The 12,681-nt window shown below is 38.2% G+C and overlaps 1 protein-coding gene across 50 annotated transcripts in view; it reads right to left on the bottom strand.

Moving 5' to 3' along the window:
- Positions 1 to 12,681, bottom strand: part of LOC106874170 (uncharacterized) — a 312,709-nt gene that overhangs the window by 66,512 nt on the left and 233,516 nt on the right. For all 50 annotated transcript variants that reach the window (XM_014921803.3, XM_014921805.3, XM_052975460.2 and 47 more), the window contains 4 exons: positions 8,141 to 8,200; positions 5,608 to 5,816; positions 3,889 to 4,069; positions 553 to 657 (listed from right to left, as the gene is read on the bottom strand). In XM_014921803.3, coding sequence (XP_014777289.1) covers positions 553 to 657; positions 3,889 to 4,069; positions 5,608 to 5,816; positions 8,141 to 8,200 — 555 coding nt within the window. The remainder of the gene's footprint in view (positions 1 to 552; positions 658 to 3,888; positions 4,070 to 5,607; positions 5,817 to 8,140; positions 8,201 to 12,681) is intronic.

Here is a 12,681-nt window from a genome sequence, read left to right as displayed (position 1 = left end):
AGATACCCACTGATACTTATTTTGAGTTAATCAATTGCCTAGTTTAATATGACCACCCGGCCCTCAAGAGACTTTTGAATATGTCTGTTAGAAGCAAATAGTGTCCAGTTTTAGGATAACTCATGAGTTACTCTTCCCTTTTCCCTGACAATGAAGTCATGGGAGCTACTGTTTCTTTTCTGATTAAACTAATCAAAAGAATAGGCCATGAAAGATGAAGAGCAAGGTCAGATCTGTTGGATTAATAAAATTAATTTCTTATATAGATACAAGTCCAGAGGGATAATGGTGAGGGGAAAGAGATGATCTTCTCATTGGTATTTGTGGCAGAAGTTAAGTAACTGGACTTGAACGAGAATTAAAACCATTACTATTCTCTACAAAACAAAAACCTGAAATGAGTTTGGAATAGTTCCTAGAAACATAATGATAATATTGTAAATTAACACCAGATTGACAGTCTGGAGAGATTAAGTCAGAACCAGATGACAACTCAAAATGCAGATATGAAACAACAAGTCTTTGGAAAATAAAAATAACAAGAGGACATACCTTCTTTCTGGCTAGCCTTTCTTCTTCTTCTTTCTTGGCTCTTTCTACACGCTCCTTTTCAAGGCGATCAGCCTCTTCCTTGGCTTTTTTCTCAGCTTCTTCTTTCTACAAAATAATATATATATATATATAACTTTTAGTAGGCACAAACCAGAGATAGGAATTGAAGAGATGTAGAGACAATTGGTCAGGTGTGTTTGACATCAGCTGAATCTTGTTTATTTATGGCTCTTATGAATTTAAGAGTTAATCTACTGGAGTAGTGCTTATTCTCTTCAGTAAAACCATTTTTAATTCACTGTTAGTGATGGGAGTTTCCCTTATCATTTGAGGATAATTTAGAACATCTTAGTGAGTATTTATATATTTATTTATTTACCTATTTTTGTCACAGTTTGGCTAACTACATATTGTAGGTTATAGTTATAGCTACAGTTAAAGTTAAGAATGCAATGTTCAATTCTGTTTCACTCTATAGCGCTCTTTATAATAATAATTATTGTTATTCATTTAGCGGTATGTCATGGCAGAGTTAAGAAATCCAATTGTTCAATTCTGTTTACTCATGCTCTAAATCTTGAAAATTCCATCTCTTCATGTTTTGTTTTTCACCAGCGCTAATTCTGGACTCTCTCTCTCTCAGTTTTATTAACCAGTTGCTTTTCCCATGTCGACTGTTGATTAGTAGCTCCATTTGTCTGTGGCTATGCCACATTGGCTTCTGCTAGGGAATAGGGCAGCCACAGTGCTTTGCTGTCCGCGATGTGCCTTCCAATCCCACCCCACCATCAATACCATAAGTCTTTACCTTCTGACCTCTACCAGATGTCTTTCTCCTGAGCACCTCTAATGGCTTACTATACAGAACGCTCCCCCCCCATCCCTAGTGTCTGTCTCCTCTTGAATGTAGTGATTATGTAACAAATAAAATTATGGTGTAGTGTATACAGGTTAAAGGCTATTGAATGTTTACAAGATCTGCCAAATGAGAGCTTTCTTTCCAAATACATGATGCTGTTGTTCCTCATCCCAGGGTCTCACCAGCCCACACCTTCCACACACTCAGAGTTGGCACATTTAATGTTGGCACATTGAAAGGTAGCTCTGGTGAGATTGTTGAGATGCTTGAATGGAGACATGACAGCATGGAAAGTGGACGTAAAACGATGATGATGATGATGATGAGAGAGAGAGAGAGAGAGAGTGAGAGAGAGAGAGAGAGAGTGAGAGAGAGAGAGAGAGAGAGAGAGTGAGAGTGAGAGAGAGAGAGAGAGAGTGAGAGAGAGAGAGAGAGAGAGAGAGAGAGAGTGAGAGTGAGAGAGGGGGGGGGGGGTAGTTGTTGGGCCTATGATCATAGTCCATGAATTAAGTCATATGTTGAGGTGATAACCAAATCAGTGATCTCGAATACATTTTTATGACAACAATTTAGCTGCAATAAAGAAGATGTTTTTAAATCATATATTTCTAGCTTGCAATATTAAATGTGTATATGTATGAACATATGGATTTATGTATTTTGTTTGTGAGTGTATGGTCAGGTGATAGACATATAAGTATATCCCCATCTTATATCATTAATGTATGTGGGCAATCAGCAGGGTTTAAAAATAATTGTCAAGAAATATTTCTCATAGAAATACTATTGATCTACCAGAGCCGGAAAGGAGATAGTCATCACCAGGTCATTTACTATTGAAACATACCTTGTTGTTTCCCTATAACTTTGGATGTATGCATGTACAAGAATGTGTTATACTCTTCTGTTTCCCTGATACTTCAAAGACAGTTAAGCCCAAAAGATGCAAAACTAGAACAGAGCAGTTCCTGTCACCAATCACAGCAATAAGGTGAACAGTTCTTAAATCCCATAGTAGAAATAACAAAGAGAGAGAGAGAGTAGCTGCTTTATGGATCCTCTGTTGATTCTGAAATGACCATTCAGTTATTTCAACAACTGAACATCTGACTCATTAAATTAAAAAGTAACTCAGTCACAGAAACATGTGCCCTTGTAACTTTGTAATACATGTAATTCCTAAACTAAATCAACATAACACAACACTTGACAAGGCCAAATACATGATGCTGTTGTTCCTCATCCCAGGGTCTCACCAGTCCACACCTTCCACACACTCAGAGTTGGCACATTTAATGTTGGCACATTGAAAGGTAGCTCTGGTGAGATTGTTGAGATGCTTGAATGGAGACATGACAGCATGGAAAGTGGACGTAAAACGATGATGATGATGATGATGAGAGAGAGAGGGGGGGGGGGGGGGGGGTAGTTGTTGGGCCTATGATCATAGTCCATAAATTAAGTCATATGTTGAGGTGATAACCAAATCAGTGATCTCGAATCATGGTTGCTATTTTCTGATGGGTTTCAACAGTTTTGGCTTACCCAACTTTATTTACATCATATAGGTTGACACATATTTTGGGAGTAAAAAGTAAAACATTAAAAAAAGTGAGTAAAAAGTATCACCAAAGAGTATCAAATTCCTAAAGGAAGGTGACAAGGCTCCCAAAGCAAAAGCAATGGCAGGGGACCCATTTTCTATTTTGCATTCAGCCTCAGACTGGGAGATGCAAGTGGACCTGAAGGGCAGACTTGTCTTCCCGGAGGAGATAGTAGTAACATCACCCCAACCAGACATGCTTCTGCTCTCCAGGAGTATGGAAACAATAATCATTATCAAATTCATAAAACTCTCAGAGGACAGACTCGATATTTCTTACCAGGTATAAGAAACCAGATATCAGGTCTTAGCTGGCAAACTCTCTATCAAGGGATGGCATGCAGCCTCATTCCCCATGGAAATCAGCTGCTGTGATTTTTCAGCAAGATCAGCATGCTATTTCCTGTAGAAGATAGGTCTGAAATACAAACAACTGAAGAAAGCCATATAAGGGATAGGCATAGCAGCTGAATCCAGCTCAAGATAGCTATGGTTGATAAGACCACAAGTGGAATCTTTTCGCAGGTGAAGACTGGTTCAATCCTTGCTGTCCCACTCATGCAAAGCATACAAGCTAAGGGGTAAAATTCTTGTGACCCTGAGATATCTGATGATATGGAAGGGTTTCCAGCATTGCAATGGACTTAGAAGAGCTTGCAAAACCTTTAAGTAGCTCTTGCAGTTTCAGCAGTTTCTGCATTGGGCAAAGTGTCTCTGATATTTATTTCATCTCACTTTGCTTAAGATGTCATGTAGTGGCATGACTGTGAAGCAGATTTCTTAATTATTTAGGCAAGCCTACAACACAGGTAGGATTTGCTTTAACTACTACAAAATATTAATCCAAAAGAATGCAAACAAAATCAATATTTACCTGCTTTCTTTCTAATTCCAGTCGATCAGCTTCTTCTTTCTTGCGTTGCTCTTCAGCTTCGATGGCCTTACGAAGCCTTTCTTCCTCAGCCAACCTACCTTCGGCTGCAAGACGTATGGATTCTTCTTCCAAACGACGCTGCTCCTCCTCCTCTAAACGAATTCTCTCCTCTTCTTGACGCCTAGAACAAAATAATAATTGTGAAACCTTTATTCCATACAAATTATACTCATACATATTCCTATTGTTATTTCAAAATGCCAAAGAAAAATTTCTCTAAAATTAGCTGAATGGTTAAGTAGTTTCAGTTTCAGCCCTACTGCATGACACTTCTGGCACGGCCTTTTAAATGAAATCTGGTAGATGGAAACTGTTTAGATGATTGTCAGGGATATATACACATACATTTGTGTGTGCATATGTAAATAAATATACATACATGCTTTTAAGCCTATCTCCAAATTCTATAGAAAAATCAGGAGATAAACTTTAAACTGATTGTATCGCACTGCTAACACAGAAGTAGGACATAGTATTGACTTATAAACCATTGATATACCATGGTAGTATATTATGGTTGCAAAATGAAATAGAGTGTCCCTACCAGCAATTAATACACACATATACATACACATACATAATTATAAACACATGCAGAAATGTATGTGTGTATATATATGGATCAGCAATTAGAGTTGACTGCAGCATGAGAGGTAAAGTAATTAAGGACATGAAATGAAAGAAAGGTGGTGTTGTACCAGGGATAGCTGTGAATGTACTCAAAATATCTGGTGAGGCAGGAGACTTGCTTACCACCCAGAATGTCAACCAACTTAACCAAGAAGGTGTTATACTCAATGACTGACATAGCAGTATCATTGCAAACTGTTACAAAGGAAAAGAGGATGATGCCTGAAAGAGAGGAAATTATAGTGGAATCAAACTACTGGATCAGATTTTGAAGGTCATGGAGTTATAACACAACTGAACCATGCCAGAATAGACCTAGATGAGATGCAGTTTGGCTTTGTTCCAGCAATCTTCCTAATGAGGCAACTGCAGGTGAAATACTTGGTACTATATCAGGGATAAATTTCTACATAAGAGAAAGTTAAGAAATCAATAACAATAACAAAAGTTGATATTCACTATAGAGTATACATATATAGGCATATCTACAAATGATAGGGTGCAAGTTTACTACCTCTAGGTGTTTATGGTTTGTAATCTGTCTCTAGCATTGGATTGTCTTTGGGAAATATACATCTTTATTGTACATTTTGGTGACCATCATTGCCATTCTTGTTTATAGAGAAATACAATAATTGAATTAAAACTATACTTTAAGCTAGATGATCCAGTACAGCACAGCTATAAAATAGGTACATGAAGACAACAGTTTCCAACTAAAAGCAAAGAAATGTAGTGAAGATTGATTAAAAGTTTGAGGGTCACAGATCTTAAGCCATGTAACAATTTACCAGCTGAAATAATTTGTGTGCATGCCATCATTAGTGTCATGCTGTATGCTTGGTAAATACCTTTCAATGGTCAAATACTTCTCACTGTAAAAAGGTACCATAGAAATGAGACAGTAATGAGAAACTTCTTGAATATCATTTCTGGATCTTCCTCATTAAGTCTCTAATAATCTAAATGACTATGGGATACAACTGACTTAATTACACAATTATGGAGAAAGGCAAATTCATAACACACCTGAGTTCTTCTTGTCTTTGCCGCTCTAACTCTGCTTCTCTTTCAGCTTTTTCTCTTGCCTGGCGCCGTTTCTCAGCAAGTTTAATCTTATATTCCTCTTCAGTAATATCTTGAGTTGAGCGTGTCATTTGGTCTTCAGGAGCTGATGGAGTTGGAGTACCTTCACGATTAGGAGACTCACGTGGCCCTTTATCTTTGGTAGATTTGGGCTGAAGTGAAATGGGAAAGTTGATGAATGGGTAATGAAGGGAATGGTTGATATAACATATGAACACAGAGGAAAACTGCTGAGTTGATGAATGGATGCAAACCAAGGAAGATTTGGAAAAGACAGACTCAAGGATATTTAGCTTCACAGATCAAATTATACTATAATAGAAAATGGGAAAATGTACTCTGTCGTAAACTTAACTCATACCAGTATGAAAAATGACAATGATGATAATGAAAAGGGGAAGTAAAATAAAACATTTAAGAATAAAGTATCTTATTAAAATTAGGAACCACTTAACTTCAACTATATATTACAAATAATTCATGAAAGGTACTGGATCACTGACCTATCTATCAAACCTCATATGTGACTTGACAGAAGGAAAAAGCTATCAAATATTACAAAAATTAAAATAACATTAAAGAAAATGATGTAGATGAGAATGACGATGCAAATCATTACAAAACAAGAAAGCATTTAATAATACCCTACAGTAAAGGTGGGAAAGGTAACCAATTTCGGGTAAGGACAGTCTTTCTGTTCATCTATCAGTTCTGACTGTAGAACATGGAGTGGAGATCATAGCTGTGATCATTCGTTTATGAACATCATAAGTTTAATTATTCTGTCACACACCCTGACAACCTAAATTACAGTATCTATTCCTTTTCTCCTAACAGTATACCTACTCCGGGGAGTCTAACCAAGGATCTAAATATCTCACCTCATGTACATAAGGTATATTGAGTCATCTCTCTAACATTTTCTGATCTACTCTCCATTAGGCCAACATCAATGGTGGTAGCCCTAAAGTCCTGTGCTTGAAAGGAAAAGAGTTGCTAGGAACACACCTAGTGAACTTGCCAACATGTGCACCACTAACGAAAGAAGTCTCAGTCCCACTGATGCATTTGGTGGTTTTCATTGATGTTTGGTACCATTTTTACAGCTGAATGCCCTTCAGTTACCAATCAGTTCACAATATGCATTGAGTACATTTCAGCATGCGATCAGTACTAGAGACAGTATCTAAGAGAACTGAATTTTCACTTAAACTTTCTTTTTCAATGTTACTATATTTCCAAACAGGTTGCCTTTGTTGCTTCTTCTGAGTGCTACACTCGTATGGGACTAGGGAAGATGCCTTTTGCATACTGCTGAGTTTGCTCGCAGTAAGCAACCTCTTAGGTAATTAACTTCACTATGGCTGAGAAGCAATGGGGTTTAGTTACCAATGAATGATATCCAAAGACAGCTGAGCATAAAAGTTGCCACTTTTATGTAGGCAGAAAAAAAGAAGAAAGTTTAAAACATCAGTTTGAAGTGACTAGATCGAGCTGTCTTCATGGCATAGGTAGAAGGGGATCTTCACTATAGAGATCTTATCATGAGACTAATAGCAGATGTACCTTTAGTTTATCAAGATCAGAGGGTTTAGCAGAATTGGTATTTCATCCAAATGTTGCAACAGCTATAAGGATCATAATTTCTAAATATATAATTCAAAATACTAGATAGTAGGTAAGTATCTTAAAATTTACTTCACAGAAGGAAGAGAGCCAAAGAAGAAAATAAGAAAACAGTGCTCAAATAAGAAGAGTCAGTGATGCTGTATGGTACAATCTGGTGCAATGCAATACTATTTGATAAAATGTGGTGTTGTGTATTCCAGCTCAGTCATGTATGTATCCATGACATAAGAAATAACTAGGGTTAGCAACAGGAAGAGCATCCAGTTGTAATATGGCTCATAAAACTCTTATAACCCAAGCGAGCTTGGAAAAGCAAATGTAAAACAATGATGTAGATGTGTTACATGGTATTAATGTGGCAAGATATATTATGCTGGTTGTATAAGATAAAAAAGGATAATGTGAAATGTTGCTTTATGAGTGTTAGGGCGTCATCTGAAGGAGGGATTGGCTACTTTTCTAGCAAGTAGAGCAACCACATATAAATTCCTTCACTTACTAGTATTGTGTAATGCTGTATAAGGGTGTGTACTGTAGTGTCATAGGATCCTAGTTAGTACAGTGAGGTACTGTTTGGTATGATGGGGTGTGGTGTTGTACAATACAGTGTGCCCTGGCATAGCACTATTTTCCATAATGCGATGCAATTTAGAGTGGTATTCATGAGATATGATGGATGTGATGCAATCACATCTGTGTTTATGTAGCATCATTTAGCCATATAAGAATAAACCTACAGTGAAAAATTTAACTTTTTGATTCCCTGTACTCTGATACATGTGACCAACAGTTCAGTTTAGATGAAAGTGGCATTAAAAAAAAACAAAGCAATTAATGTCAACTGTACCTTTCTTGGAGTAGGAGTTGTAGTTCCTGAATTAGGCGCTGAGGATTTCTTCTCAGTTGACTGAAAAATCAGTCAGAAAAATGAGTTAGTATATGGATTACATATATTTTTACATTGCAGGGCTGGTAAAATAAATACCAATAAAGCACAAGAATATTTCTTTCTAAAAATTTGTTCATGCCAATTAAGAAATTATTATAACATTGTCAGCAAAAATGATATAACACTATCTTCCTTTGGATCAGTACAATGCTTGTCAGGTGTCTTCCTTTATAGGATATACACATAGAAGCAGCAAGTGCTCAAACTGAATACACATATATACACACATCCTGTCTTCCGATATAAAAAGGCAGTCATTCTTCTGAAACTGAAAACAATTATTGGATTGTCTCTAAATGCAATTTCAACCCTTTAGCATTTCAACTGGCCATATCCAGCCAAGATATTCTACCTGTTCAAACTAGCCTGAGTGAACTTTTCACACCTGCCCTACAATGTCGAAATCTCAAAGATATGAGATAATGTATTAAATAAGCATATTTCACAGAGTAATCTGAATGCTAAAGGATGAATGTATTAACTACAAACTTTCTCTTTCCTGTTAGAAATAGAATATGTATTTGCTAATTTAAACTTCATACTGTTTCCTCACAACTTTTCACATTTGAATCAAATCCTGAATTAGCCACATGATAAGATAACAAATGTTGCCTATACAAGAGAAAACTAGGAATTTATATTTGTAGTCAAACAGTTATAATCCTATATCAGTGCCCTGCAGTATTATTTCATTTGAGCCCAGACATGATACAATATTAGAAGCATCACAGCTAAAGACACAAAAAGTTTTTAAAAGTTGCTGAAAATGTGCTGCAATATTGCTAGTAACTCTGGGACAAAAGATTTTGAAGGAAAAAAGAAAACAATCTATTCTGATTTTCTCGGGGGTTGCAGCACATTTGATAGAAATTTCTATGAAATATTCTCCATGTATTTTCCACGAAACATCTAAACAATTTGGCTGTAACTGGAAAAATTCCACAGCTGAAGCTAAAGATCCTGCCAACAAATTAATGAAAGTGTAGAACATCCAAACAACAGCAGCAGACACAAATGCAGAACCACTACCAGGAGAAAGAGAAGTTGTTCAATATTGGGCCTAAGTTGCCAGTCTTAAAACTAGAAGTTCTCAACCACCAGCCAAGACCCTTCTCAACCTGCCATGAACACAGATCAGAGATCACTCTCTGAAGATCTTTGCCAATATTACACAAATTTTAGGCACAAAAGTGCATGAAACCTTATAAATTTTCAGGAAATGACACAAATGATAATTCACTGATATTTCTTGTGTCAACATCTTGTCATGATGTAATTACTGGAACACTCATAGATTTAATATCTCCAAAAGTAAAACAAAAATTATTAAAAAAAAAAAGATGAAACATTTCCTTATCAAAAAATGATAATGATACTATTGTGCATAGTTCCCTGACAGAAAGTGTCTATCAATTCAAACATACAGTTTGACATTCCAAGTTTGGTAGATATTCAATATGTAGGCACATTGTATACATTCACTGTCACACTTTTATCTTATGGTTAATTGTAGACAGTTGGTACTGTGTTACAAAATAAGAGATTTCTTCAGTCATAGCAATCATTCTATTCAATGGTGTCAACTTATCTGCTGTACCTACCAATAACAACTTTAGATTAACCTGGCTATAAAAATCTAATTCATCACAATCTGACAAATGAAGGAACCTTCAGTACTGCACCATTCTTGCAGATTTGAGCAACAAAGTTATTTGAAAAACTGAGTCTTAACATATGTTAGAACACAGGATCATAAGATCTTCAAATGTCAGCTTGGTTCTATCACTACACATGGTGTTTAAGCCTAATATATATCAACATCATCATTGTCGTTTAACGTCCGTTTTCCATGCTGGCATGGGTTGGACGGTTCAACCGAGGTCTGCACCAGGCTCCAGTCTGATCTGGCAGTGTTTCTACAGCTGGATGCCCTTCTAACGCCAACCATTCCGTGAGTGTAGTGGGTGCTTTTTATGTGCCACCAGCACAGGGACCAGAGGAGGCTGGCAATGGCCACGATCGGTTAGTGTTTTTTACATGCCACTGGCATGGAAGCCAGTCAAGGCTGATATATATATATATGAATGTATGTATGTGTAAGGCAATGCTGGTAACGATCACGCTCAAATGGTGCTATTTACGTGTCACTGGCACGGAAGCCAGACAGCTGCTCTGGCAATGATCACACTCGGATGGTGCTATTAGCGCTCCAATGGCACAGGTGCCAGTCATCGAATTTGGTTCAATCACAATTTTGATTTCACTTGCCCCAACAGGCCTTCGCAAGTAGAGTTTAGTGTCCAATGAAGGAGAGGTTGGCATGGGTGCCAGGCATCGAATTTGGTTCGATTTCGATTTCACTTGCCTCAACAGGTCTTCGCAAGCAGAGTTTAGTGTCCAATGAAGGAAAGGTACGCATAAGTGGGCTGGCTACACCCCTGGCAGAGGCCTCGGATTATGGTCTCACTTGGCTTGCCGGGTCTTCTTACGCACTGCATATTTCCAAAGGTCTCGGTCACAAGTCATTGCCTTATGTTCGAAGGTCGTGCTTCACCACCTCGTCCCAGGTCTTCCTGGGTCTACCTCTTCCACGAGTTCCCTCAACTGCTAGGGTGTGGTACTTTTTCACACAGCTATCCTTATCCATTCTTGCCACATGACCATACCAGCACAATCATCTCTTTTGCACACCACAACTGATGCTTCTTAGGACCACCTTTTCTCTCAAAGTACTTACACTCTGTCGAGTATGCTCACTGGCATTACACATCCATCGGAGCATACTGGCTTCATTCCTTGCGAGCCTATGCATGTCCTCAGCAGTCACGGCCCATATTTCACTGCCATGTAGCATGGTTGTTCATACACATGCGTCATACAGTCTAACTTTTACTCTGAGTGAGAGTCCTTTTGTCGCCAGCAGAGGTAAGAGCTCTCTGAACTTTCTACCTACGCCTTTTCTACAGATCGAGCAGGGCCATCTACCTGAAGGGGTTTGTGTTTTGTCTACCTTCCTACTTATTAGGACTTTGGTTTTAGCTAGGTTGACTCTAAAGCCCTTTGATTCTAGTCCTTGCTTCCACACCTGAAACTTCTCCTCTAGTTCTGATAGTGACTCAGCAATTAGTGCAAGGTCATCAGCATAGAAGAGCTCGCTGGGGCATCCTGTCTTGAATTCCTCTGTTATTGCCTGGAGGACTATGATAAATAGGAGGGGGCTGAGGACTGAACCTTGGTGGACCCCTACCTCTAACCGGAATTCTTTACTGTACTTGTTGCCAACCCTCATCTTACTGACAGCGTCCCTGGGGATCCAGTCAAAGGCTTTTTCCATGTCAAGGAAAGCCAGGTACAGAGGTTTATCTTTGGCTAGGTATTTTTCCTGCAGCTGTCTTACCAGAAATATAGCATCAGTGGTGCTATCAGAACCAATTTCACCACTACTATCATTCTCACAATCTACAACACTTTGAGCCTTCTGCACAATCAGCCAGCCTACAAGAAATAACAGCCAAAACTCTTTCATATCACACCTTACCATCTTTAAGAAGTACACATTAGATAATGCTGTCTTAAATACACTGGAATGACATTTACAGGGGTCAACTGAAAAATTCATAGGTTGACTAAGATACTCTCATGGAATGTGACCATCAGTGTTGTAGTGGTTGGATCCTATTGGTAAAGAAGTTTTCATGCTGTTGGTCAAAAACTTCAACAGCAGACACCACATCATCATCACAGCGATACTGGTTCCCAGCCAAGTGTTTATTCCTGTTGGGGAACAGATGATAGCCAGATGGGGGTAAATTAGGGTAACAGGGTGAGTGATCAACCAGTTCAAAGCCACAGTCATGCACAGCAGCCATTGAAAAGGCTTGTGTGCTGCAGCATTGTCCTCATGAAACAAGACCCCTTTTGTCAGTTTTCCTAGACAGTTGGTCTTGATAGCCTCAGCATGTTGGCATAATACTCTCCATTGATGCTGTGGCCCTTTTGAAGATTGTTAATAAACACAATGATTTTTGCATCCCCAAAAACTGAAGCAATCACCTTCCTTGCATATGAAATAACATTGGCCTTCTTTAGCGCTGGCGAGGAGTGGGGGTGTTTCCATTGCATGGATTGTCCTTTTGTTTCTGTCTCGAAGTGATGAAGCCAATACTTATTCTGGATTAGGAAACATTCAAGAAAACCAGCTGGATCTACCTGAAACAATGTCAGAATATGTGACCCCCACCAAGCAGAAACCTTCATCATGCCAACTTCATTGTGTAGAATATTCTCAACCCTCTCACAGGATATGCTAATAGCATAGGCTCTTTGATTTATAGTCATTGCCTGTCATCCAACACCATGTGGTAAACATAAGTAAAGTCTTCCTCAGTGGTGGCAGTTGCAAGAAATCCAGATGGTGGGTCATCTTCAAAACTCTCTTA

The sequence above is a fragment of the Octopus bimaculoides genome, chromosome 21 (genome assembly GCF_046866305.1).
Source record: "Octopus bimaculoides isolate indiv1 chromosome 21, ASM4686630v1, whole genome shotgun sequence".
NCBI classification, from domain to species: Eukaryota; Metazoa; Mollusca; class Cephalopoda; order Octopoda; family Octopodidae; genus Octopus; species Octopus bimaculoides.
The sequence above is the reverse complement of the archived record's forward strand: the minus strand, read 5'-3'. Positions and strand labels throughout refer to the sequence as shown.